General features: G+C 39.9%; 1 protein-coding gene across 4 annotated transcripts in view; it reads right to left on the bottom strand.

Moving 5' to 3' along the window:
* Nucleotides 1–22877, bottom strand: part of LOC140729489 (anoctamin-9-like) — a 128133-nt gene that overhangs the window by 2130 nt on the left and 103126 nt on the right. For 3 of the 4 annotated variants that reach the window (XM_073049271.1, XM_073049273.1, XM_073049275.1), the window contains 5 exons: nucleotides 22721–22818; nucleotides 20325–20467; nucleotides 16890–17042; nucleotides 10622–10769; nucleotides 8067–8186 (listed from right to left, as the gene is read on the bottom strand). In XM_073049271.1, the coding sequence (XP_072905372.1) occupies nucleotides 8067–8186; nucleotides 10622–10769; nucleotides 16890–17042; nucleotides 20325–20467; nucleotides 22721–22818 (662 nt within the window). The remainder of the gene's footprint in view (nucleotides 1–8066; nucleotides 8187–10621; nucleotides 10770–16889; nucleotides 17043–20324; nucleotides 20468–22720; nucleotides 22819–22877) is intronic. The other variant, XM_073049274.1, reaches the window with a different exon arrangement.

Genomic DNA, 22877 nt, shown 5'->3' with positions numbered 1-22877 from the left:
GCATTGATCGTGTGGATAGCCAGAGACTTTTTCCCAGGGCTGAAATGGTTAACAGGAGGGAGCATAGTTTTAAGATGCTTGGAAGTAGGTACAAGGGGGATGCCAGAGGTGAGTGTTTCACACAAAGTGTGGTGAGTGCATGGAATGCATTGCCAGTGAAGGTGGTAGAGGCGGATACAATAAGGTCTTTTAAGAGCCTCTTAGATAGGTACATGGAGCTTAGAAAAATAGAGAGATATGCGGTAGGGAAATCCCAGGCGGTTTCTGGAGCAGGTTACATTGTCAGTACAACATTGTGGGCTGAAGGGCCTGTAAGATGCATTGGGACCACTATATTTTAGCCTAATTAAGTGGCTGCCTCAATTAGCCGTAGTTTCATGAAAATAGTTAAATATTTAAATATTCTGTAACATGGTGAATGAGCAGTCCGACCAAAACACTAAGTGGTTAAGGCCATTTAAGTTAGTGGAGTGAAAAGAATGGCACAGTAATAGAAGATGACTAGATAGGAAGCAGATACTTACCACATCAAGAACAAATTTGAGTCCTGAAGGCTGTGCTTCCCACTAGATGCCACGTTTAAAGACAACTAGTCAGAGCTGAACATGGAATGAGCAAGGAAAGATTCAGTTGTTGTAGACGACAAGGAAAACAATGACAGAGAGAGGGTCAAGAGGGAAGTTCTTCTGAAGGATGAAAACAACTAGGAGCCAAATTAGAAAGTAGAAACACAACAATGAAATGCAGTGGATTCTGGTTAATTGGGACACATCGGGACCACTATATTTTAGCCTAATTAAGTGGCTGCCCCAATTAGTCATAGTTTCATGAAAATAATTAAATAGGTATAAAAAAGACAAACTACTGTTTAACTGAGTAACAAATTATGTATTTAAATTAAATACAGAACAAGTAAGAATGCCACTAATACTGTTACTGAACTGTAAAATTGTACATTAGTCAATGGAAAAATTCATAGTGTACATTGCCATGTTCTTATGATTGACTGTAAATGAAAAAAATCAGTGCAGACACCTGGTGCAGATAATGAACTGTCTTTATACAATGCTTTTGATGATTGCATCCTCCAAATCTTCATTTTCATTGCAACATTCAAGATGATTGTTGATACCTTCAAATTCTTTGAAGTTTCTAACTTGAAATAATGAAGTTTCTAACTTGAAGTAATGAAGTTATTTCATTTTCACTCCCAGCCATTTCTGGCATCTCCAACCCTGAATGCTTGAAACCGCAATGGTCAAAACAGTTCTGAATTGTCTTACTGCTTTTTCTCACCAACTATCAATGACAAAAATCATTGCTTTTTGAACACAAACACATTCAACTGACACTAGTTAGAAACTTCGGCAATAGTCTCCTATCCCAATTATGCGGCATAATATCTCAAATAAACAAAGGGAATCTTAGCTATTTTCTTGATTAGTTTTTGTTCATTAAGAGTTGTCCAAATAAGTGGCTGCCCTGATTAACTGGAACCTACTGTACATAACAATTGAAAACACAAAATGCTGGCAGAACTCAGCAGGCCAGACAGCATCTATGGGAGGAGGTAGTGACGACGTTTCGGGCCGAAACCCTTCATCAGGAGTGAAGTAACATGGGATGGTCGAGGGGGGATAAGAAGTGGGGGGGAGGGATGAAGTAGAGAACTGGGAAGTGATGGGCTGGAGGGAAATGGGCTAGTGGGAAGGCGGAGAATTATGGGAAATAAAAGAGAAAGAAAGGTAGGGCTGGGGGGAGATTATAATGAGGGGGAAAAAAGACAGAGAAAGAGAACCAGACTAAAATAATAGATAGGGATGGGGGTAAGGGGGGGGCAGGGGTATCATCTATTATTTTAGTCTGGTTCTCTTTCTCTCTCTTTTTCCCCCCTCACTATAATCTCCCCTCAGCCCTACCTTTCTTTCTCTTTTATTTCCCATAATTCTCCACCTTCCCTCAAGCCCATTTCCCTCCAGCCTATCACTTCCCAGCTCTCTACCTCATCCCTCCCCCCCCCCCCACTTCTTATCCCCCCTCGACCATCCCATGTTACTTCACTCCTGATTAAGGGTTTCGGCCTAAAACGTCGTCACTACCTCCTCCCATAGATGCTGTCTGGCCTGCTGAGTTCTGCCAGCATTTTGTGTTTTTATTTATTTCCAGCATTTGCAGATTCACTCGTGTTGTACATAACAATTGTATGTCCTTGCACTACTCTGCCTCAAAACAAAAAAAAAGTAATGTGAGTCAGTGACTATAAATCTGACTCTGATGAATTGGCACAAGATCTAGTAATTAAATGCATGGTTCAAAATTGGTGCTGAAGAAATCAGTATGTGGGGTTCTATTACCAGTACTGGAGAAAAAGTGAGCTACTCTGTTGAGATGGGCTTTGTTTTAATCAGTCTGGGGCCAGTGTCGCAATAAATTAATGACTAATATTGTAGATAAAGATTTAAGTTAAATGCTGAAGTTCCTGGAGTTTAAATTGAGAATGTTAAAAAGGAAAAGGGCAAAGCAGGAGTGCAGAGCAATAGGTGTTGCAATAAAGGGTCTCTCAGTACCTCGAATGTTCTTTTCTCTCTATAGATGCTGCCTGACTCACTGAATATCTCCAACAGCTTGTTTTATGACATAGAACAGTAAAATGTGTAGTGATAACTGGAATCTTCAGGAAAGGGAAACCGTAAGAGTATGCCTCCAATTAAAGTCAGAAAAATGGTAATAATATAAAATTGAAATATCTGTTTCTGAATACATGCAGCATTCTTAACAAGTAGGGGATTGAATGATACAATTGGAAGTACATGAGTATAGTTTAATTCCCATTACAGACAAGGTTAATACAATAATCATGAGGAACTTCAATGTAACTATAGATTAGGTAAACAAAATTAGTAGTAATAAATTCATGGAATGTATAATAGATTGTTTTCTAGATCATTAGATTGACAAGGAAATGGGCTATTTTTGATCTTCTATTGTGTGATGGGAAAGGATTAAATGAGGATCTGGAAGTTACTGGACTGTTAGAAAACCAGAAAATATGATAGAATTTTGTATAACGTTTTCAAGTGATTTAGAACAATCTAAAACTATGGTCTTAAATCTAAAGAAAGCAAAGTAAAAGGATCATGAGTCAAAGGTTGAAGAGTGTAGATTGGGATATATTTTAAAAATCAATATGTGGTGCACAAGTAGTTATATATCTCTTCAGGCAAAGTGAAATCTCAACCAGGAAAATAGTGAGCAACACATACAAAATGCTGGAGGCACTCATTAAGTCAGGCAGTGTCTATGGAAATAAATAAATAGTCAACATTTTGGGCTGAGACCCTTCTTCAGCAGTGGAAAGTAAGACAGAAAATGCCAGAATAAAAAGTTTGGGGGGGGGGGGGGGGGAGAGGGAAAGGAGTACTAGGACTAGCTAGAAGGTGATAGGTGAAACCAGGCCAGTGGAAAGGTATAGAGAAGAAAGAATCTGATAGGAGAGGAGAGTGGATCATGGGAGAAAGGGAAGGAGGGGCACTGGGGGAGGTGATATGCAGGTTAGGAGAAGAGGTAAGAGGCCAGAGTGGGGAATAGAAGCAAAGGAGAGGGGGGAGGGAAAAATTACCAGAAGGAGAATTTGGTATTTGTGCCATCAGGTTGGAGGTTAGCTAGATGGAATATGAGTTATTGCTCCTCCACCCTGAGAGTGGCCTCATCTTGGCAAAAGCGAAGGCCATGGATCAACATTTCGGAATGGGAATGTGGATAGGAATTAAAATCGTTGGCCACCAGGATATTCCGCTTTTGACAGATGAAGAGGAGGTGCTTGACAAAGCGGTCCCTCAATTTACGTCAGGTCACACCAATGGGAGCATTGGATACAATAGATGACCCCAAATGATCTACAGGTAAAGTGTTGCCTCACATGGAAAGAATGTTTGGGGCCCTGAACAGAGGTAAGGGAGGAGGTGAATGGGCAGGGGTAATATTTCTTCTGCTTACGGGGATGTGTGCCAGAAGGGACAAATGGACAAGAGAATCACAGAGAATGTGATCCCTGCAGAAAGCTGAAAGTTGGGGGGTGGGGTGGGGATGTAAAGATGTGTTTGATGGTAGGATCCTGTAGAAGTTGCGGAGAATGATGTATTGGATGTGGAAGCTCATGAGGTGGTAGGTGAGGTCAAATGGAACTCTATCCCTGTTAAGGTGGTGGGAAGATGGAGTGAGTGCAGATGTTCAGGAAATAGAGGAAATGTGGGTAAGGGAAACATCAATGGTGGAGGAAGGGAAACCCCATTCTTTGAAGGAGGAGGACATTTCTGATGTTCTGGAAAGGAAGGCCTCATTCTAAAAACAGATGCAGCAAAGATAAAGGAACTGAGAAAAATGAATAGCATTCTTACAGGAGATAGGCTGGGAAGAGGTATAATCAAGATAGCTGTGTGATTCAGTATGAATCAAGATGTTGGTAGAGTTTGTCTCCAGAGATGGAGACAGGGATCAGAAAAGGGGAGAGAGGTGCCAGAAATGGACCAAGTGACTTTAAAGGCAGGGTAGAAGTTGGGGGCAAATTTGAAGAAATTGTTGAGCTCAGCATGGTTACATAAAGCAGCACCAACTCAGTTATCAATGTAACACAGAAAGAATTGGGGAGCATTACCGGGGAAAGATTGAAATGTAGACTATTCTACATAGCCAATGAAAAGGCAGGCATAGCTGGAACCCATGTGGGTACCCATGACTACCCCTTTAGTTTGGAGAAAGTGGGAGGAGCTAAAAGAGAAACTTGAGGGTGAGGATCAGTTCTGCCAGGTGAAGGAGGGTGGTGGTGGAGGGGAACTGGTTGGCCCTTTTGATGAGAAAGAATTGGAGAGCTTGATGGCCTCCTCGATTGGGGGGAGGGATAGAAGTGAAAAAGGATTGGACATCCATGGTGAAAATGAGGCAGTCAGGACCAGGGTATTAAAAGTTATTGATATCAAGAATATGTGAAGTGTCATGGATTTAAGTGGGAATGGACTAAACAAAGGGGGATAGAATGAAGTCAAAATATGTGGACACAAGTTCAATGGGACAGGAGCATGATGGTGTCAGAGGTAATTTTCTGGTGGTCCGGACTTGGGTCCTTATCAAGGGGTAAGTAAGAGGAAGTGTCTGAGAGTTACTGCCTGGCCTCAGCAAGGTAGAGGTCAATCTGCCACGCTATAACAGCACCCCTTTTGTCTGTTGGTTTGATGGTAAGGTTGGGATTGGTTCAGAGATGGTGGAGGGCAGTGTGTTTAGAAGGATAAGATTCGAGGAGGAGAGAGGAGTGTTGAAGTCAAGCTAGTCACTACTATCAAGAGAAGTTAAAGATAAAAACTTATAATGTTGCCAAATAATGATTAGCTAGAAGATGGGGAAAAAATTCTGAATTCACTAAAGGAGAACCATAGCTTTGAGGTTTCAAGAGGAAGATTAATTGAATAGGCAACGACATGCCAAATGGAACATAATGTGGTAATATTGGAAATGATCCACATAACACAGACTTGCCTCTCCTTGTGGAAGAATCACTGAAAATTAATATCCAAGTGCACAAAGTAATTAAAAGACAAATGATGCATTGACCATTACCGTCAGCAGATTTCAGTACAAGAGTATTTCTTTTTTTTTTAATTGAATTTTCAAGTAGGTTACAGAATAGAAAGAAATAATATCTCAGCCCTCCCCCCTTTAACCCCTCCCCCCTAACATGTCCCTATATATATGAAGAAGAGGAAAAAAAAGAAAGAAGAAAAGAAAAAAGGAAGAAAGAAAGAGTGCCTGGATATCGGAAGATCCCCACATGCTCCATGGAGTTCAAAAAAGCTTTAATATATATATTTATTTATTTCCCCAGATGACCAATAATTTTATCTTCGGAGCACCTATATATTTAATCCTATCTTTTGTAAATAAGGGCGCCAAATTTTCAGAAATATATCATGTTTATTTCTTAAATTATAAGTAATTTTTTCAAGTGGAATGCAGTTGAAAATTTCATTCTTCCAACGATCTATACTTAAGTATAAATCTGATAAATTTGGGTTTAATCTATTTCTTGATACAATCCAGAGGGTATGAATTATAGGCTTGATGGGTGCAAAATTAAAATCTACCTGAGCTCAAATACTTCTGAATTCTTTCAAAACTGGCAACCCTGAAGCTTATTTCACACCCTGTTGGGCTAGGATCTAAAGAAAATGCTGCCAATTTAACAAAGCGAGTTCTTCAACTTGAAAGCTTAAGCTGCTGAGACTCCGAAATAAAAACAGAAAATGCAGTAGACATAGTAGTTCAGGCAGCATCTGTGGAACTAGAAAAAAGGTTAAGATTTCTGGTCAAAGATCCATTGTTAGAACTGGGAAAGAGAAAATATAATTTTAAGTTATAAAGAATGTGAGGAAGGGATGGAAGAGAAAGACAATTTTGTTTTAAACTTTTCAAACTGATTTCAATATCTGGTGGACTCCAGTTGTGATCGAACCTTTAATGTGCATCAATATAATGGATGTTCTTCATTAAAATATTATAACCGAAATCCTTATCATTTTGTCTCAGTGATCAAATTAGAATCTAGTATTCAAGGTGCAATCTGGCCAGAACATTTTACAGTTATAGTAAAATAGTCTTGGACAATTATTTACTAATTTAGCTCAGGATTTTCTGTTTCTGATTGCTGTTCAAAGTGAATAAACTTTGTTATCATTCCTGGATCTCTTTCAGCTTGTCTTACAGTTAGTTCAGTACAACTTAGTATATTTGTTAAAAGCTTAAATATCTGGAATTTATCCATAATGATGTTGTGCTGTATTTTCGGCCCTTCAGAGAAAGTTTTATCTGCATCTATCTATAATTTGTTGGCTTTTAAATAAATAACCTGTAAATTTAAATAAATGATAATCCTTTATTTTAAAGGATATTCATATACTGAAGACTAATATGTTAGTTTTCCTAATGGTTCCAATCTTAAAGGCACTTTGAAACCATGCCATACAAACTGGGGAAGTATGTTAGTTTGATCTCTTATTTTTTTCTGAGTTGGTTTTGCTCAGCTCTTGTTCATTAACCACTTGCTCATTGAGCTGAACTGAGCTGGATCTAGTTTACTGTCATTCTCGTTTGTCCACACCCTCATGGAAATGATGTGGATAATTAATCAAACTGAACCTGTGGTGATGTCTGGCAAGGTGTGGCAAAAGTTGTACTATGAATAGCCTTGGATGGCTGGTTGCTGAAGCCCAGCCTCAGGACACTAACAGCAATTATGGGGTAAATCCTTGCTTCCTGTCAAAAACTGCAAGGTTATTATATACTTATTAAATTATTCTGGTAATCGCAGATTACTTTAAAAATATTTTAATGTCATAAGTAATTTAGAAACATAAAAAAATCAAATTCCATTAAAACCAATAAAATAATTAAACACATTAAATGAAAATAAACAAAAATAAAAGGACTTGGGAAGGGTACAGCTCAAAACCTTGACTGTTTACTCTTTTCCACAGATGCTGCCTGGCCTGCTGAGTTCTTCCAGAATCTTGTTTGTGTTGCTTTGGATTTCCAACATCTGCAGATTTTCCTGTGTTTGAGACTTAACATCTTTACCCTCATAATCTCTGTGCTGGGAATCCCCATTATAGTAGATGGGAATTAAAATCCAAATCTGACAAGCATACAATCTGGGTAGTGGAATCCCTAACATAGTACTAGTGTTAACAATTCAACACATCTTTGCCTGCAGTGTAGGTAGAGCCACATTTACATAGTAGCTGCTGAATGCCAGCAATTACTTCAGTGCTGCCACTACAGTCAGCAACATCTGGCCCATCTAAAAATGAAGGATGGTCCCTCACAGGGTTAACTCTGTAATGAAATAACAGTAAAGTCTTTACCTACATTTTCAATTGTAAATCATCCGCATGAGTAGGATGCCCTATAGCTGTCTAAGTCCCTGAAATGATACTCCAGCATATCCATGCCAGAGAAAGAAATGAAAAGAGATCAAGAAACCTACACACAAGATGTTGAAAGGTCTAGTAATATTATACCTGCAATATTTTACTTGGAATCCCAATGATTCTGATCCATTATCCTTTAACCGAGTTTCATTCTCAAAATTTTTCACATGGAACACAGAGAGACTGTTATTGACGTACCCCATCAAACAACTGCAAGGTAAACAAAAAACATCAACAGCTTAGCTAACATTTGAAGTAGAGTATTTGAGGCCAAACATAATTATTTTGAAATACCAAACATATGTGGACTATGTTTTTACATATTTCTTTTGATGTATGCATTAAAACTGTCTTAATATTCTTGATGTATTAATATTTCAAGAAATGCTAAGGAAGCATTGCACATCAACTCTTTAATGTGATCAAAGGAAATGCACTTCCAATTGTCAGATTTCCTAAAATTTTCTCAGATTTATGTTTTCATCCATTTCAGTCACACAAATTGGGGAAGTGAATTTTAATGACATCTCCAGGAAAGGGACCATGCACTTATTCTGGAAAACGATTCTGGCATGGTAGTAATAGGGGACAAGGAGATGGCGGACGAACTGAATAAGTATTTTGTATCAGTCTTTGCTATGCATGACACTAGCGGTATGCTGAAAGTTCAGGGGGGCAGAAGTGTGTGAAGTTGCAATTACTAGGGAGAAGCTTCTTCAAACTGGTGTCTGAAGGTAGATAAGTCACCTGGACCAGAGTTTTGAAAGAGGTAGCTGAAGAGAATGTGGGGGCATTAGTACTGATCTTTCAACGATCACAAAATTCCGGAATGGTTCTGGAAGACTGGAAAATTGCAAAATTCTCTTCACTGTTGAAGAAGGGAGAGAGGCAGAAGGAAGGAAATTATAGGCCAATTAGTCTGACCTCAGTGCTTAGGAAGGTGTTGGAGTCGATTGTTAAGGATGAAGTCTCAAGGTACTTGGAGGTACATGATAAAATGGGCCGTAGTCAGCATAGTTTCCTCAATGGAAAACCTTGCTTCACAAATCCGTTGGAATTCTTTGAAGAAATAGCAAGTAGGATAAGCAAAGAGGAATCAGTGAATGTTGTGTACTTGGATTTTCAGAAGGTGTTTGACAAGGTGCCACACATGAGGCAGCTTAACAAGTTAAGAGCCCATGGTATTACAGGAAGGATACTAGCATGGATAAAGCAGTGGCTGCTTGGCAGGAGGCCTTTTCTGGTTGGCTTCCGGTGATTAATGGTGTTCCACAGAGAACACTTATTGGGACTGCTTCTTTTTACACTATATGTCAATGACTTGGATGATGGAATTGTTGCAAAGTTTGCAGACAATACGAAGATAGTTGGAGGGGCAGGTAGTTTGAGGAAGTAGAGAGGCTTTAGAAGGATGTAGATTAGGAGAGTGGGCAAAGAAGTGACAATTGGAATACTGTGTTGGGAAGTGTGCAGTCATGCACTTTGGTAGAAGAAATAAAAATGTAGACTATTTTCTAAATGGAGAGAAAATTCAAAAATCTGAGGTGCAAGGGGACCTGGGAGTCCTTGTGCAGGATCCCCTAATAGTTAACTTGCAGGTTGAGTTGATGGTGAGGAAGGCAAATGCAATGTTAGCATTCATTTCAAGAGAACTAGAATATAAAAGCATGGATGTAATGTTGAGACTTTACAATGCACTGGTGAGGCCTCACTTGCAGTCTTGTGAGCAGGTTTGGGCCCCTTATCTAAGAAAGTACGTACTGACATTGGAGAGGGTTCAAAGGAGGTTCACAAAAATGATACTGGGATTGAAAGGCTCGTCATATGAAGAGTATTTGATGGCTCTGGGCCTGTGCTCACTGGATTTCAGAAGAATGAGGGGATGAGACCTAATTGAAACCTATTGAATGTTGAAAGGCCTTGATAGAGTGGATGTAGAGAGGATGATTCCTATGGTGGGAGTGTCTAAGTCCAGAGGATACAGCCTCAGAAAAGTGGGGTGTCCTCTTAGAATGGAGATGAGGAATTTCTTTAGCCAGTGAGTGGTGAATGTGTGGAATTCATTGCCACAGGTGGCTGTGAAGGCCAAGTCTTTAGGTACATTTAATCAGAGGTTGATAGGTTTTTGATAAGTCAGGGCACGGAGGGATACCGGGAGAAGGTAGGAGATTGCAGCCGAGAGGGAAAATGGATCAGCCATGATAAAATGCTGCTGAATACTCAATGGGCCAAATGGCCTAATTCTGCTCCTGTTCGGTATCTTAAGGTCTTATAGTATCTGCAGGAATCTAGTTCTATTGTGTTTCAGTTAGGGAAATCAGACGTAACAGAAAATGCAGATAATACTTAGGAGGAGGAGCAACATCTGTTAATGTTAATTCTCCTTTTTTCTCTTTAGGTGCTACTTGACTTACTGAGTAGTTTCTGCTTTTTCTGTTTATATTTCAGATTCCAGCATCTGCAGTTTCCTGCTTTGGGAAATCCAAAGTTAGATTTTAATTCTGATGTTGATCCAACAAAATACAATGTATCCTGTGGAGGGGGTAATTTTTCTCATCATAATGTATTAGCCCCATAAGCAATAAAAATACACATTCGGTCCCTTTAGGATCTATCATTTGTTATAATTTATGTCTCATACTCACCTATCAACTGAACTGTATCCATCTGCGCAAGGACCATATTCATATCTATAAACTAATCGCGGGATGAAATCAGATGTGATTGCAATAACCAGCCCATTTCCAATGACAGCCAGAACGCCAATTGCTTCAAGGATTTTCACCCATATCCCTATAGCATAGACATATCCCAGTTATGTTCTTGTTATGAAAACATCAATGAGTTGATTTTCTCATGTGTATCTCTAGGTATAGTTATTCTCCTTTTTTGCTTGCATACATATATTCCAAGTCCCAGTTTATGTTCAATCATCACACCCCCTTGTGGACTTTAGGAAGGTGCAGGCTGACCACTCCTCACTGCACATACACAGCTCCTCTGTTGAAAGAGTTAGAAGCACTAGGTTTCTGGGAATGCACATAGCAGACCATCTCTACTAGCCCCGCAACACCATCTCTTTGATCAACAAAGCACAACAATGTCTCCACCCTCTGCGGAAATTGAGGAAAGTGAGGATCTCCCTCCTCTCCACCCCGCATTTTAACCAATTTTTATAGGAGCACCATTGAGCGTGCCGTGACCAGATGCATTACTGTCTGGTACAAGAATTTCAAGGCATCTGACCACAAGTCCCTACAAAGGATTGCAAGGACAGCTGAGAGGATCATCGGAGTCTCTCTTCCACCCATTAGAGATATTTATCAGGAGCGCTACATATGCAGGACCCTTAGCAATGTCAGTGATCTTTCCCATCCATCCAACAATCTCTTTGACTCCTACCATTCGGTAGGAGTTACCATAGCATTAGGACAAGAACTGTTAGGACATGAAACAGTAACAGGACGTAAGACTACTAAACTCCCTGCCACCAGCCAGGTCTCATCATGCATGAAGTGTTACACTGTTTACTTTTCATCTTGTATCATAAATGCACCTTATTATTTGTGGTAATATTATTTTGTGTTATGGAGTGTGGATTATATGTACTGTGTTGAATTATGTATGTATTGAATTATGATCTTAGGGTACTTGAATCGGGACAGTGGAACATAAGATCCCAATGGATCATCACACACACATAAACACGCACAAATCTTAATTGTTAACTATCATTCTGAGCTAAAGAGATAATGAGAAGCAAGAAATAAGATATCTAAAAATAATAGGTAGAATGCTTTCCTTCATATAGCAAATGTTAAAGAACAGACTAATTTGTCTTTTTAAAAAATAAAACGATCAAAGGTGAAATTGGTCTATGTCTGCATAGAATATGCTGAAAATATTCAGTGGGTCAGGTACTGTCTGAGGAGAGTTGACCTGCGGAGTCTTTTCAATATCTTTCATTTACATTTCAGATTTCCTTCATCTATGGTCTGTTTTTCTTTTTAACTAATGAAACTTGATCTATGATTCCACTCAAAGTCCTATTTATAATTAATTTTATAACAATGTCTAAGCTTGTACTATATTGCACAGTAAATATCCGTTATCAATCTTTGATTACAATTGTGGTGGCAGGACCTAGTTAGTGATGAGCAGCCATGTTATGAGTCAAGTAACTCTCTCTGATAAACATTCTCCAAATTTTTGTTAAAAAAAACAATTAAATTTGCAACTTCCGTGATTATATCCACTTCTGTGAAATGTTTTAGGAAGTCATTCAATGCTAATTGAGTGAAATTTAACAAAATTTGAAAGGATTTTGTTACTTGCCTCAAATATATTTATTCATCTACCTGTTTGTTTATTTATTTATTTATTGAGACACAGCACGGAATACTGCCTACTGTTACCTTGGTATTAATTACTGACAATTAGTATCAAGAGTACTAAATGTGACAGTACTGGAATATGCTTGAACAGGCATGTCCAATATGAATTCTGACTGAAACAGTTTTTACTTGAATTATGTGTTAGGACTACTTGAAACTTTTGGCTTGGTTATTAATTTATTTATTTATTTATTTATTTCTCATCCTGTAGTTCACAAGGTTGACATAGCCGGAGGTGGTAATGAGGATAAGCTCTCACTACCTATAAAGTACTTCCACATGGCTTGCGTCTCAAATAGCTTCTGTCAACCAAGTCCAGCTCCCGGCCTTCACGTGGTGGAACTGTTCCTACCAACGGGAGAAGGGGCAAAGGCAGGTCTCTGGTGCCTCAAAACCAGATGCTTCGGGCAGGTGGGGCTCATTAGTCCTGGTTCACTGCCCACCCAGGAGAAGGAAACCTCTGATTTTAAAACCTCTGCTGCCTTGCGGCCACACCCAATCATGGAAAAGGCTATGGGAGTAAACCCTAAGAAGAAATCCGGAGCCGGAGTCCCGTAGGCGGTCAATAGGGAGGGCTTCATCAATCTATTGTCCGGCAACTCCTGCAGCCGAAGAGGCCATCATGTGTAACGATCTTCGTGCCAGTGGATCCTGACCTCCGAGGCTGAGAGAGTGAGACTGTCTCCGTGCTAAGGCTTTTTCACTATAATATCTTTCACGCACAGGTCCTTGTGTTGTGCATCTTCGTCTTCTTTCTCTCTTCAAAAGTCCTATGGTGATGGGAGAGCAGCGAACCAACAGGTGGAGGTGATCACTGAGTTGCAGCTGCAAACCTTCACATAGGCGGCCCTTGGACAGATGGTCGTTCTCCTCTGAACCCAGGGCAGTAGGGGAGTCCGGCAGCATCCAGGGTGACTGGGCAGCCTTTTTTAGGACAGCGCTGCCCACCCTGTAATCAGGGAGGGGCCTAGAAAAGGTGGCCTAAAAATCGCCTGCCCTAGATCATCCGGCCAGTTAACCGCGACTGACGGATCACCCAATCATTGCGGTCGAAATCAAAATCAAAAGAAAAAGATTCTCCGTCTAGGAGCATGGAACGTTCGCACCTTAATGGATAAGGAAAATACTGCAAGACCTGAAAGGAGAACAGCTCTCATTGGTAAAGAACTTGCTCGCTACAACATTGACATTGCAACGCTGAGCAAAACCAGGGTTGCAGATGAGGGATCCATCACTGAGCTTGCCAGTGGCTACGATTTCTTCTGGAGAGGAAGGGCGCAGAAGGAAGACAGGATCCACGGAGAGGCCTTTGCCATAAGGAGTACCCTGATGAAACAGCTCCCCAACCTGCCTGTTGGCATCAGTGAAAGATTGATGAAGCTATGTCTGCCCCTCAGCCAAAATCGACATGCAACTATTATTAGTACCTATGTCCCCACCCTGACCAGCCCTAGTGAAACCATAGAGCAGTTTTACGCCAACCTTGACTCCATCCTGCACTCAGTGCAGGCCAGTGATAAGCTGATCTTGCTGGGAGATTTTAATGCCTGAGTCGGCCAAGACCACGATCAGTGGAGTGGAGTGCTCAGCAGACACGGAGTCGGGAAGATGAACAGCAATGGCCTTCTGCTTCTCAGCAAATGTGAAGAGTATGACCTCACTATCACGAACACAGTGTTCAGAATGGCCAACAAATTCAAGACAACATGGATGCACCCTAGATCCAAACAATGGCATCTGATCGATTATGTCATTGTCTGTCAACGTGACATCCGAGATGTAGCAATCACACGAGCCATGCGAGAAGCAGAGTGTTGGACGGACCACAGACTCCTCTGCACCACCCTCAAACTACACATCGTTCAATCTCACAAAAAGTGTCCAAAGGCAGTACAGACATCCTTTAACACCTCCAAACTTCAGCACCCTCCGTGTCTACGCGAATTTCAAAATACTCTTAAACAGAAATTATCAACAAACCAGCCACTCGCGGGTAACCCAATCCAGAAATGGAGCCACTTCAAAAATGCTATAACTGAAATGGCAAAATCAACTCTAGGCCGCAGAAAGCACACCCACCAAGAGTGGTTCAATGAAAATAGCACCATCATCGATGACCTACTCACCAAGAAGAACAAGGCATTCAAAGAATGGCAGGATGACCCGAACTCCACCTGCAAAAAGGACAGATTCAAGTCCTATCAGGCACTCGCTCAAAGGGAAATATGTATAATGCGCGACACATGATGGAATAAGAAGGTGGATGAGGTTCAGCACTACGCTGATACAAACAACACCAAGCAGTTCTTCAACACCATCAAGTCTGTCTTTGGACCCTCAAAGTCAAGCATAGCTCCTCTGCTTTCTGCAGATGGATCCTCGCTTATCAAGGACAAAAAGGGCATCAACACCAGATGGAAGGAACACTTCAGTCAGCTCCTGAACTGCCCCTCCACTGTCGACCAGTCAGTACTCGACCAGATTCCCCAGAGCCCAGTCCACGAGCACCTCAACAACCCCACCTCCCTGACCGAGGTCAGCACAACCATCAAACAGATGGGCTGTGGCAAAGCACCAGGCAAGGATGGTATTCCCGCAGAACTATTCAAAGCCCTCAACCAGGAGTCACTCGAAGCATTCCAGGATGTCCTGGTCAGTATCTGGGAAGAGGAAGTAATGCCACCCGACCTTCGGGATGCTGTAATAGTCGCCCTATACATAAACAAAGGCCCGCGCACAGACTGTGGGAACTACCAGGGCATCTCCCTACTTTCCATCGCCGGCAAAATCCTGGCTTGCATCATCTTCAATAGACTTATTTCAACAGTATCCGAAGGAAACCTCCCAGAATCGCAATGCAGCTTTCGGCCTAAACACAGTGGATATGATCTTCACTGTTAGACAAATGCAGGAGAAATGCCTGGAGCAGAACATGAACTTTGTCTTCATTGATCTGACTAAAGCGTTTGAAACTGTCAACAGAGAAGCCTTGTGGATCATCCTCGGGAAACTTGGCTGCCCTCCAAAGTTCATCAACCTCATACGCCTCTTCCATGACAACATGACTGGAGAGATTCTCTCAGCTGACAAACCCAGCGAGAAATTTGTCATCTCCAACAGCGTTAAACAGGGCTGTGTGCTTGCACCAGTACTTTTCAACCTTTTCTTCACTCGAGTACTAATGCATGCCGTCAAAGACTTAAACCTGGGCATTTATATCAAATACCACCTGGACGGGTCACTCTTTGACCTACGTCGCCTTGCAGCACACACAAAGACCCTCCAAAAGCTGTTCATAGAAGCGCTCTTTGCAGATGACTGCGCACTCATGGCGCACCAAGAGGACCACCTACAAACAATGGTCAGCAGATTCTCCGCAGCATCTAAATTGTTCGGCTTGACAATCAGCCTCGGTAAAACAGAGGTCCTCCTGCAGCCTGCACCTAACAGCACCCCGCCACAGCCATGCATCACTATCGATGACACACAACTACAGAACGTTGACAACTTCAAATACCTGGGGAGTACCATCTCCAGCGACGGTGCCCTTAATAAAGAAATCACGTCAAGGATCCAGAAAGCAAGCCAGGCACCCGGAGGTCAAAGTTCTGCAGCACAAAGACATTCGCCTCCCCACTAAACTGAAGGTTTACAATGCTGTTGTGGTCTCATTACTTCTATATGGCTGTGAAACCTGGATACTGTATCAAAGACATGTCAAACAGCTTGAACAATTCCACAATCACGCTCTGTGATCAATCATGCAAATCCGCTGGCAAGACTATCTCCAATCTGACAGTCCTGGATCAAGCCAATTCCACAAGCATTGAAGCCAAGGTTTTGAAGGCTCAGCTCAGATGGACCAGCCATGTGATCCGCATGGATGAGTCCAGAATGCCGCGTCAGTTCTACGGAGAACTGGAGCAGGGCAACCGTGCCCAAGGAAGAGGTACAAGGACAACCTCAAGTCAAACCTTAAGTGGGCCAAACTTCAGCCCCGCGATCTCGAACACACTGCTGCTGATCGGTCCAAGTGGCACAATCTATGCTCCAAGGCAGCAAACAACTTCCAAGCCAACTGGCGCATGGAGCGCCTCAAGGTGAGTCAAGAAAGACACAGGAAAGTGCCCGCTCCTGCCCCAACAGGCAGTGCTCCTTGTCCCATCTACAACCGTATCTGCGCTTCGGACTTCAGCCTCAGAAGTCATATGCGTGCCCACAGACGTTCACTGTGCAACACATTCGTCTTCCTCGGACTTCGAGAGACTACTACTATACTATACTATCTCATTCTGCCTATACTGTGTGTGATGTGCCACTAATAGACAAAAATTTATTACACCATTGAGGATGAATATCAATAATAAGGCACTGGGCCACAAAAAAAAAATCTAAGATGCTTCACTAAGAATAAAGCCCTCGTCCACTAATGCACTTTAACTGCATGTCTCCTCTTATAATTGTATACTCTTTACCTTATTGGGCAAACACATATAGAAACTGTTAGTTGAAACCTTACCAATATCGTTTGCTTTTCGTGGTATTGGCCGTCTTTGAAGCAATAGCATCTTCCGAGCATCCAGTCGAACTTCAAATAAATTATTCACAAGTGCCAACAGTGGAGCCAGTGGGAAGGCTGCAACAAATATTGTGGTGAAGCTGTACTGAATTGCTGAAAAGAAAAAAAATTGATAAAATCATCAGTAACAAATCAAATAAATTTCAGTTCAACTAGTTCAGTAAGAAATTGGTCTTGAACTTAAGTAGACAGGTTTTAAGGTTTACGGAGTAAACTGTCCAAGGCTGATTGCAAAACTAGATTAAAAGGCATACCATTAAATGCACAAAAACATGGATGTGTAATGAATTTTTCAGAATTCATAACAAATAAGCATTCTATTGAAAAGTTTTAAAACTCCATGGGAAAACTGATTAAGAAATTAAGATAGTATTTGATTAATAACAAAGGTTAACACTGTTGCAAAGAAGAATGTTAAACCTAAAAATTGGGAAGTACCAGTGAATGACCAAAACATTAGTAGGAGGGAGGGAGAGAGAGAGACTATATACAACAAAAGATTAAAAGAGCTTCTATGCCATACATTGTAAGATGAGCCCATATAAATAAAAAATGAATAAAAATGACTGCTGGAAAAATTGTAGCAAAATTGGGTAGCGTGGTCGCTATTACATCGTCAGCAACTGGATTCAATTCCACTACAGTCTATAAGTAGTTTGTACATTCTCCCCATGGCCACATGGGTTTCTTAAGGTTTAGTAGGTTAATTGGTCACATAGGTGTAATTGGGTGAAGCGGGTTCATTGGGCCAGAGAAATCTGTTATCGAGCTGTATCTCTAATTGGATCATTAAAAAAACTTAAGAAATGGATGAGACATTATATAAGTATTTTTTTTCTCTTTCATCACTGCAAAAACAAAATAAATCTAAAAGAAATACACAAAGGATCAAATAACAGAGAGGGACTTAATGCAATTAATATCACTAAAGAGAAGGTACTGTATTAAAGAGAGATAAATAGGACTAAAACTCAGACAAATTCAACGAACTAGTTTATGTCTCAGGGTTCCAGTGTAAAGATTGTCATATATTTGTAATACTATTACAAATTTCTCTAGATTCTGTAATTTTCCCAGCAGATAAACAGGTAACAAAAAAAATTGCCACTTCTTGAAGCAAAGGTTAAAATGAGTAATTTTAAGACTATTTAGCCTGATATCAATTGTCAGCAATATTGTCAGAATCTATTTTAAAGGACGTGTTAACAAAGTACTGAGGTCATAATACGACAAATAAGAGAAAATCTGCAGATGCTGGAAATCCAAGCAACACACACAAAATGCTGGAAGAGCTCAACAGGCCAGGCATCATCTACGAAAAGAGTACAGTCGATGTTTCGGGCTGAAACCCTTTGACAGGATATGATAAGCAGTTGGCACATTTCATAAAATGTAAATAGTACTTGATCGACAAAGTAGAACAGTGGGAGCCAGTGAGATTAATAAAATCTGGATCTTTAAAGGGTATTTCATTATTTCCATACAAAAGATTATTAAATAAGATAGGGCTCATTTTATGTAATGTATTAGGGCTTTAGAGGAATGGTTGGCAGACTTGCCTAACATACTATACAATTTGAGTGCACAGATATCGGACCCTTAGCTCTTAATAATCTGTTTAACTAACTCAGTTGAAAAGTCATTGTGGAATATATTCTGGTTTGCTACCAGTAAAAATTAGGTGATTAAAGTTACAATGAAATTGCACAAAATGTCCAGAAAAAGACATAGGCAAATGTAGAGAGTGGAGAAGAGGGTGGCTGATAGAATATAATGTAAATACTATAAAGTTATTCACTTTATAGAACTGAAGTTTGAGTTTGGAAAATGCTGTCAAAGTAACATCAAATAAATGGCATTCATTTTGTAGACAGAACTCTATAGACACAGTATGCTGGTGTTTCAGGGAGGTGAATATTTAGAAAGGTGCAGAGGAGCCAATCATGTAGGTTCTAGCTCAATTAGAGCATATGGAAGGAGGCTGAAATAAGAGAGAGAGTTTGGGAGGTAAGTTGGAGGATTTTTTGGGGAATTCCAGAAGTGGATTCAGGGTATGAATATGATGCTGAACTTTGGTTTTATGGTAGGGGAATAAATTATGTTTACACATTTTAAGAGTGTAAGGAGATGTCAAGATTGTCTTTATTTTTAAATGTAGCCTTCCACTCAGGTGAGCAACATGGAAAATAATGATATTATATATTGTAATGTAATAATAACATTCACTTTTGACAGCTATTCCTGCAATTAACTTAAAATGTTTGCTGCAGTAAAATTACCAATATCATTCCAATACCTCAACTTATTTGTTCTTCAAATTTTACCACTAATATTCAGCATTACAGTACTATTCTAAAATGAGGGAAACCATTTAATCATGAGAGAGTAATCATTAAATTGTGATTAAAATGAAGGTATTCTGTATATCATTATTCCTTTAACAGTCGTAACTTCATTTATCTTTGCATTGTGAGGATTGATTTAATCGCTCAAACAACGGTCAACATCTAGAGCAATAAATATCAGTATGTTGAGTTTATTTTCGGCCGCTTCAAGTTCAGAAGCACCTCTTAAGATTCTTCTATTCTGACTCTACACAACCTTTCTTTTCCTTTTAAAAAAAACTTGCTTCTGTAATTTTCATCCAATGATCCCTAAGTTCATCTTTCACATCTTCCCTTAGAATCTTTTTGTTATCTCTTCCAATTATATTACAACTTCTTCAAGAGAATAGTTTCAGAATGTTCCACATCTCCTTAAAACTCATTGATCTAAAACCTAGAGTTGTCATCCTTAACTTCTCAGTGCTCTTCAAGCATTCTGTCTTCTTATTTTGTTAAGTATAGATGTTCATTTTCACACAATGCACCATATATGGATGTATTGTCTAACGTTGTATGGACTTTTATTGTAACTCTCTTTGGTTATCCAATGTCTCAGTTATGACTTATTTTCTCACTAACCTTGCAGGGCCACTTAAAAATACACCAAAGGACTGCGAATTCCTGTGCAGTGGGATAGCATAAGTCACTTTTATCAGAAACTCAATAGGAACATGAAATCTCAGTCCTACTCATTTTCTCTTCCTGTTCATTAATTGCCAGGTTTCTTCCCCACAAATCTGTATTCTTATATTCTATATGTACAAACTAATTTGTTAATCCTTTTTATTAATTGCTTAATATACATAATCATTTTTGTAAATATTTATGACAATGCATGTCATCATTCATTTTTGTTAATATTAAAATTGTATGATAATGCAAAACAGGTTAGACCATTTAGACAAATAATCTAAACAAATAAAGTAGTTGCAGATTACTGATTAGTGAGATATGTGATTAAAACATTAGGTCTGAGCATACAGAGGCATACCCATTTCCAAAAATTCATTGAATAAGCTAAAGGAGTTAACACTGTTCAGGCTGTAATTTTTCATCCAATGATCCTTAATTTCATCTTTAACATTTTCTTTTAGGATCTTTTTATGATATTTCTTCCATCGATGTTTCAAGGATCTGTCAAAGATGAACAATTGAAATTAAATAGGAACATGCAGCCAGTCACATCTAACAACACAAGCTAAATGCTGGAAATGCTAGCATCTAAGCAAGAGACAAACAGGGTTAATATTTCTAGTCAATGACAGGCATTTTCTAACATTATTTCATATTTTAAACACCTAGTGTGGTTTGGGGCTGTAATATTCAAAATATGGTGTGAAATCTATTGAAATTGTTGGTTTAATTAAGCACTTGGCAAAGGCCTAAAATAGAAGCAAGATTTAAGCGGAGTGGCCATTGTGTGAGTGGACAATGTTCAAGCAGAGGCTTCGGCTCTAGAGGCTTCAGCAAGGAGAGACAGAGGCTAAGGTGAAATTCTGGTAAGTTTCCTTCTTACTGTACAATTAGAGCAGCGGGAATGTCAGGGAGGACAGTGAAATACTCCTCTTGCAGAATGTGGGAAGACAGGGAGACCTCCAATGTCCTTGACAACTACACCTACAGGAAAATGCATCCAGATGCAGCTTCTTACAGAATGTGTTAGGAGTTAGAGCTGGATGAACTCTGGATCATTTGGGAGGCTGAGGTGTTGATTGGCTGGAGATTCAGGGAGGTAGTTACACCTACGGTGCAAGATACTGGTAACTAGGTGACCATCAATAGAGAAAAAGGGGGGTAGACAGCCAGCGCAGATTTCCCCTGTGGCCATTCCCCTCAATAACAAGTACATCACTTTGGATACCGTTGGGGGGTGGGGGAAGACCTATGAGAAGAAAGTTGCAGCAAACAAGTCTCTGACACTATGTCTGGGACTTGGAAGAGATGGAGTGCAATGGTGATAGGGGATTCAATAGTTAGGGGAGAATACTGAAAATTCTGCGGAGGTAAAGAGATATCAGGATGGTATGTTGCCTGCAGGTGCCAGTGTCAGGGAAACAAAAAAGGATCACCACATTAATGAGATTATATTATAGGACACCCAATAGACAGCAGGATTTAGAAGATCAAATTTGTAGAATGATTTTGTACACAGTTGTGAGAAAAAAGGCTGTGACCGTAGATGATTTTAACTTTTGACTGGGATTTCTATACTGTAATAGGGCTGGACAGGATACAGTTTGTCATAGGTATTCAGTAAAGTTTCCTTAATCAATATATAGAGATCCCAGCAAGAAAGAGTGCACTACTGAATCTCCTATTAGAGAATGAGACAGAGCAGGTGACATAAGTGTGTATAGAGGATCCCTTTGCATCTAGTGATCATAATTCAGTTAGTTTCAAGGTAACTATGGAGCAGGATAATAATGGTCCCTGGGTTGAGATTCTAAATTGGAGAAAGTCCAGTTTTGATGGCATTAGATTCACATCTGACAGATGTGAATTAGGACATGTTGTTTTCAGGCAAAGTATGCCTGGTTAAGTGGAAAGCTTTCAACAGTGAAATTTTGAGAGTACAGAGTTTGCATGTTCCTGTCAGAATAAAAGGCAAGGCTAACAGGCTTAGGGCATCTTGGTTTTTAAAAGATATTGAGGCAAGGTTAAGAAAAAGAAAGATGCATAGCAGGTATAGGCAGCAATGAACAAATGAGATAGTTGATGAGTATAAGAAATAAAAGAGAGTATTTACGTAAGATGGAAATTAGGAGGGCTAAAAGAAGGCATGAGGTTCCCTAGCAGACAAGGTGAAGGGCTTCAACAGATACATTTAGAGCAAACCAATAACAAGGGACAAAATTTGTCCTCTTGAAGATCAGTGTGGTCATCTATACATGGAGTTGAAAGAGAAGGGGGAGATCTTAAATGTTTTTCTTGCATATTTAATTACTTGGGAGGTGGACACAGAATCTATAGAATTGAGACACAACAGCAGTAAGGTTATGGACCATATAGGGCCTGACAAGGTGTCCCTTCGGACCTTGTGGGAGGCTTTTACAGAAATTGCAAGGGTCCTGGCGGAGATATTTAAAATGTCCTCAGGCACACATATCTCTAAATATGAGTATTGTGCCTTTTTAAAGCTGTATGATAATATAGCATATAAATTCAAGGATATGAAGGATATTTTTCATTTACTTTATGATTGTCATCCAATGATTTATAATGTCAAATAGAAAATATTGACCAAGGCTCATATCTGCAGGCTACTATAAAATTGGGTACCCAGTATCATATCATTTAGATTATAAATAATTTGAACCCAATACAATTGCCATCCTGTATGTAACATTCTGTGATTAGTAGATTTATTACTGAGAAAGGATAACTTACGGGACAGAGTACTCCACAAAGCTGCTCAGTAGTTGTTTCAGTATCATGACAACTGCCATTTGAATGAAGAGATCTGTCATGCAGCCACTTGGATGACACTAAAAAGAATAAGAACATGGACTATTATTCCTGTCTTCCACTTATGGTTGCATAATGC

Source organism: Hemitrygon akajei, chromosome 6 (assembly GCF_048418815.1).
Source record: "Hemitrygon akajei chromosome 6, sHemAka1.3, whole genome shotgun sequence".
NCBI lineage: Eukaryota > Metazoa > Chordata > Chondrichthyes > Myliobatiformes > Dasyatidae > Hemitrygon > Hemitrygon akajei.
The sequence above is the reverse complement of the archived record's forward strand: the minus strand, read 5'-3'. Positions and strand labels throughout refer to the sequence as shown.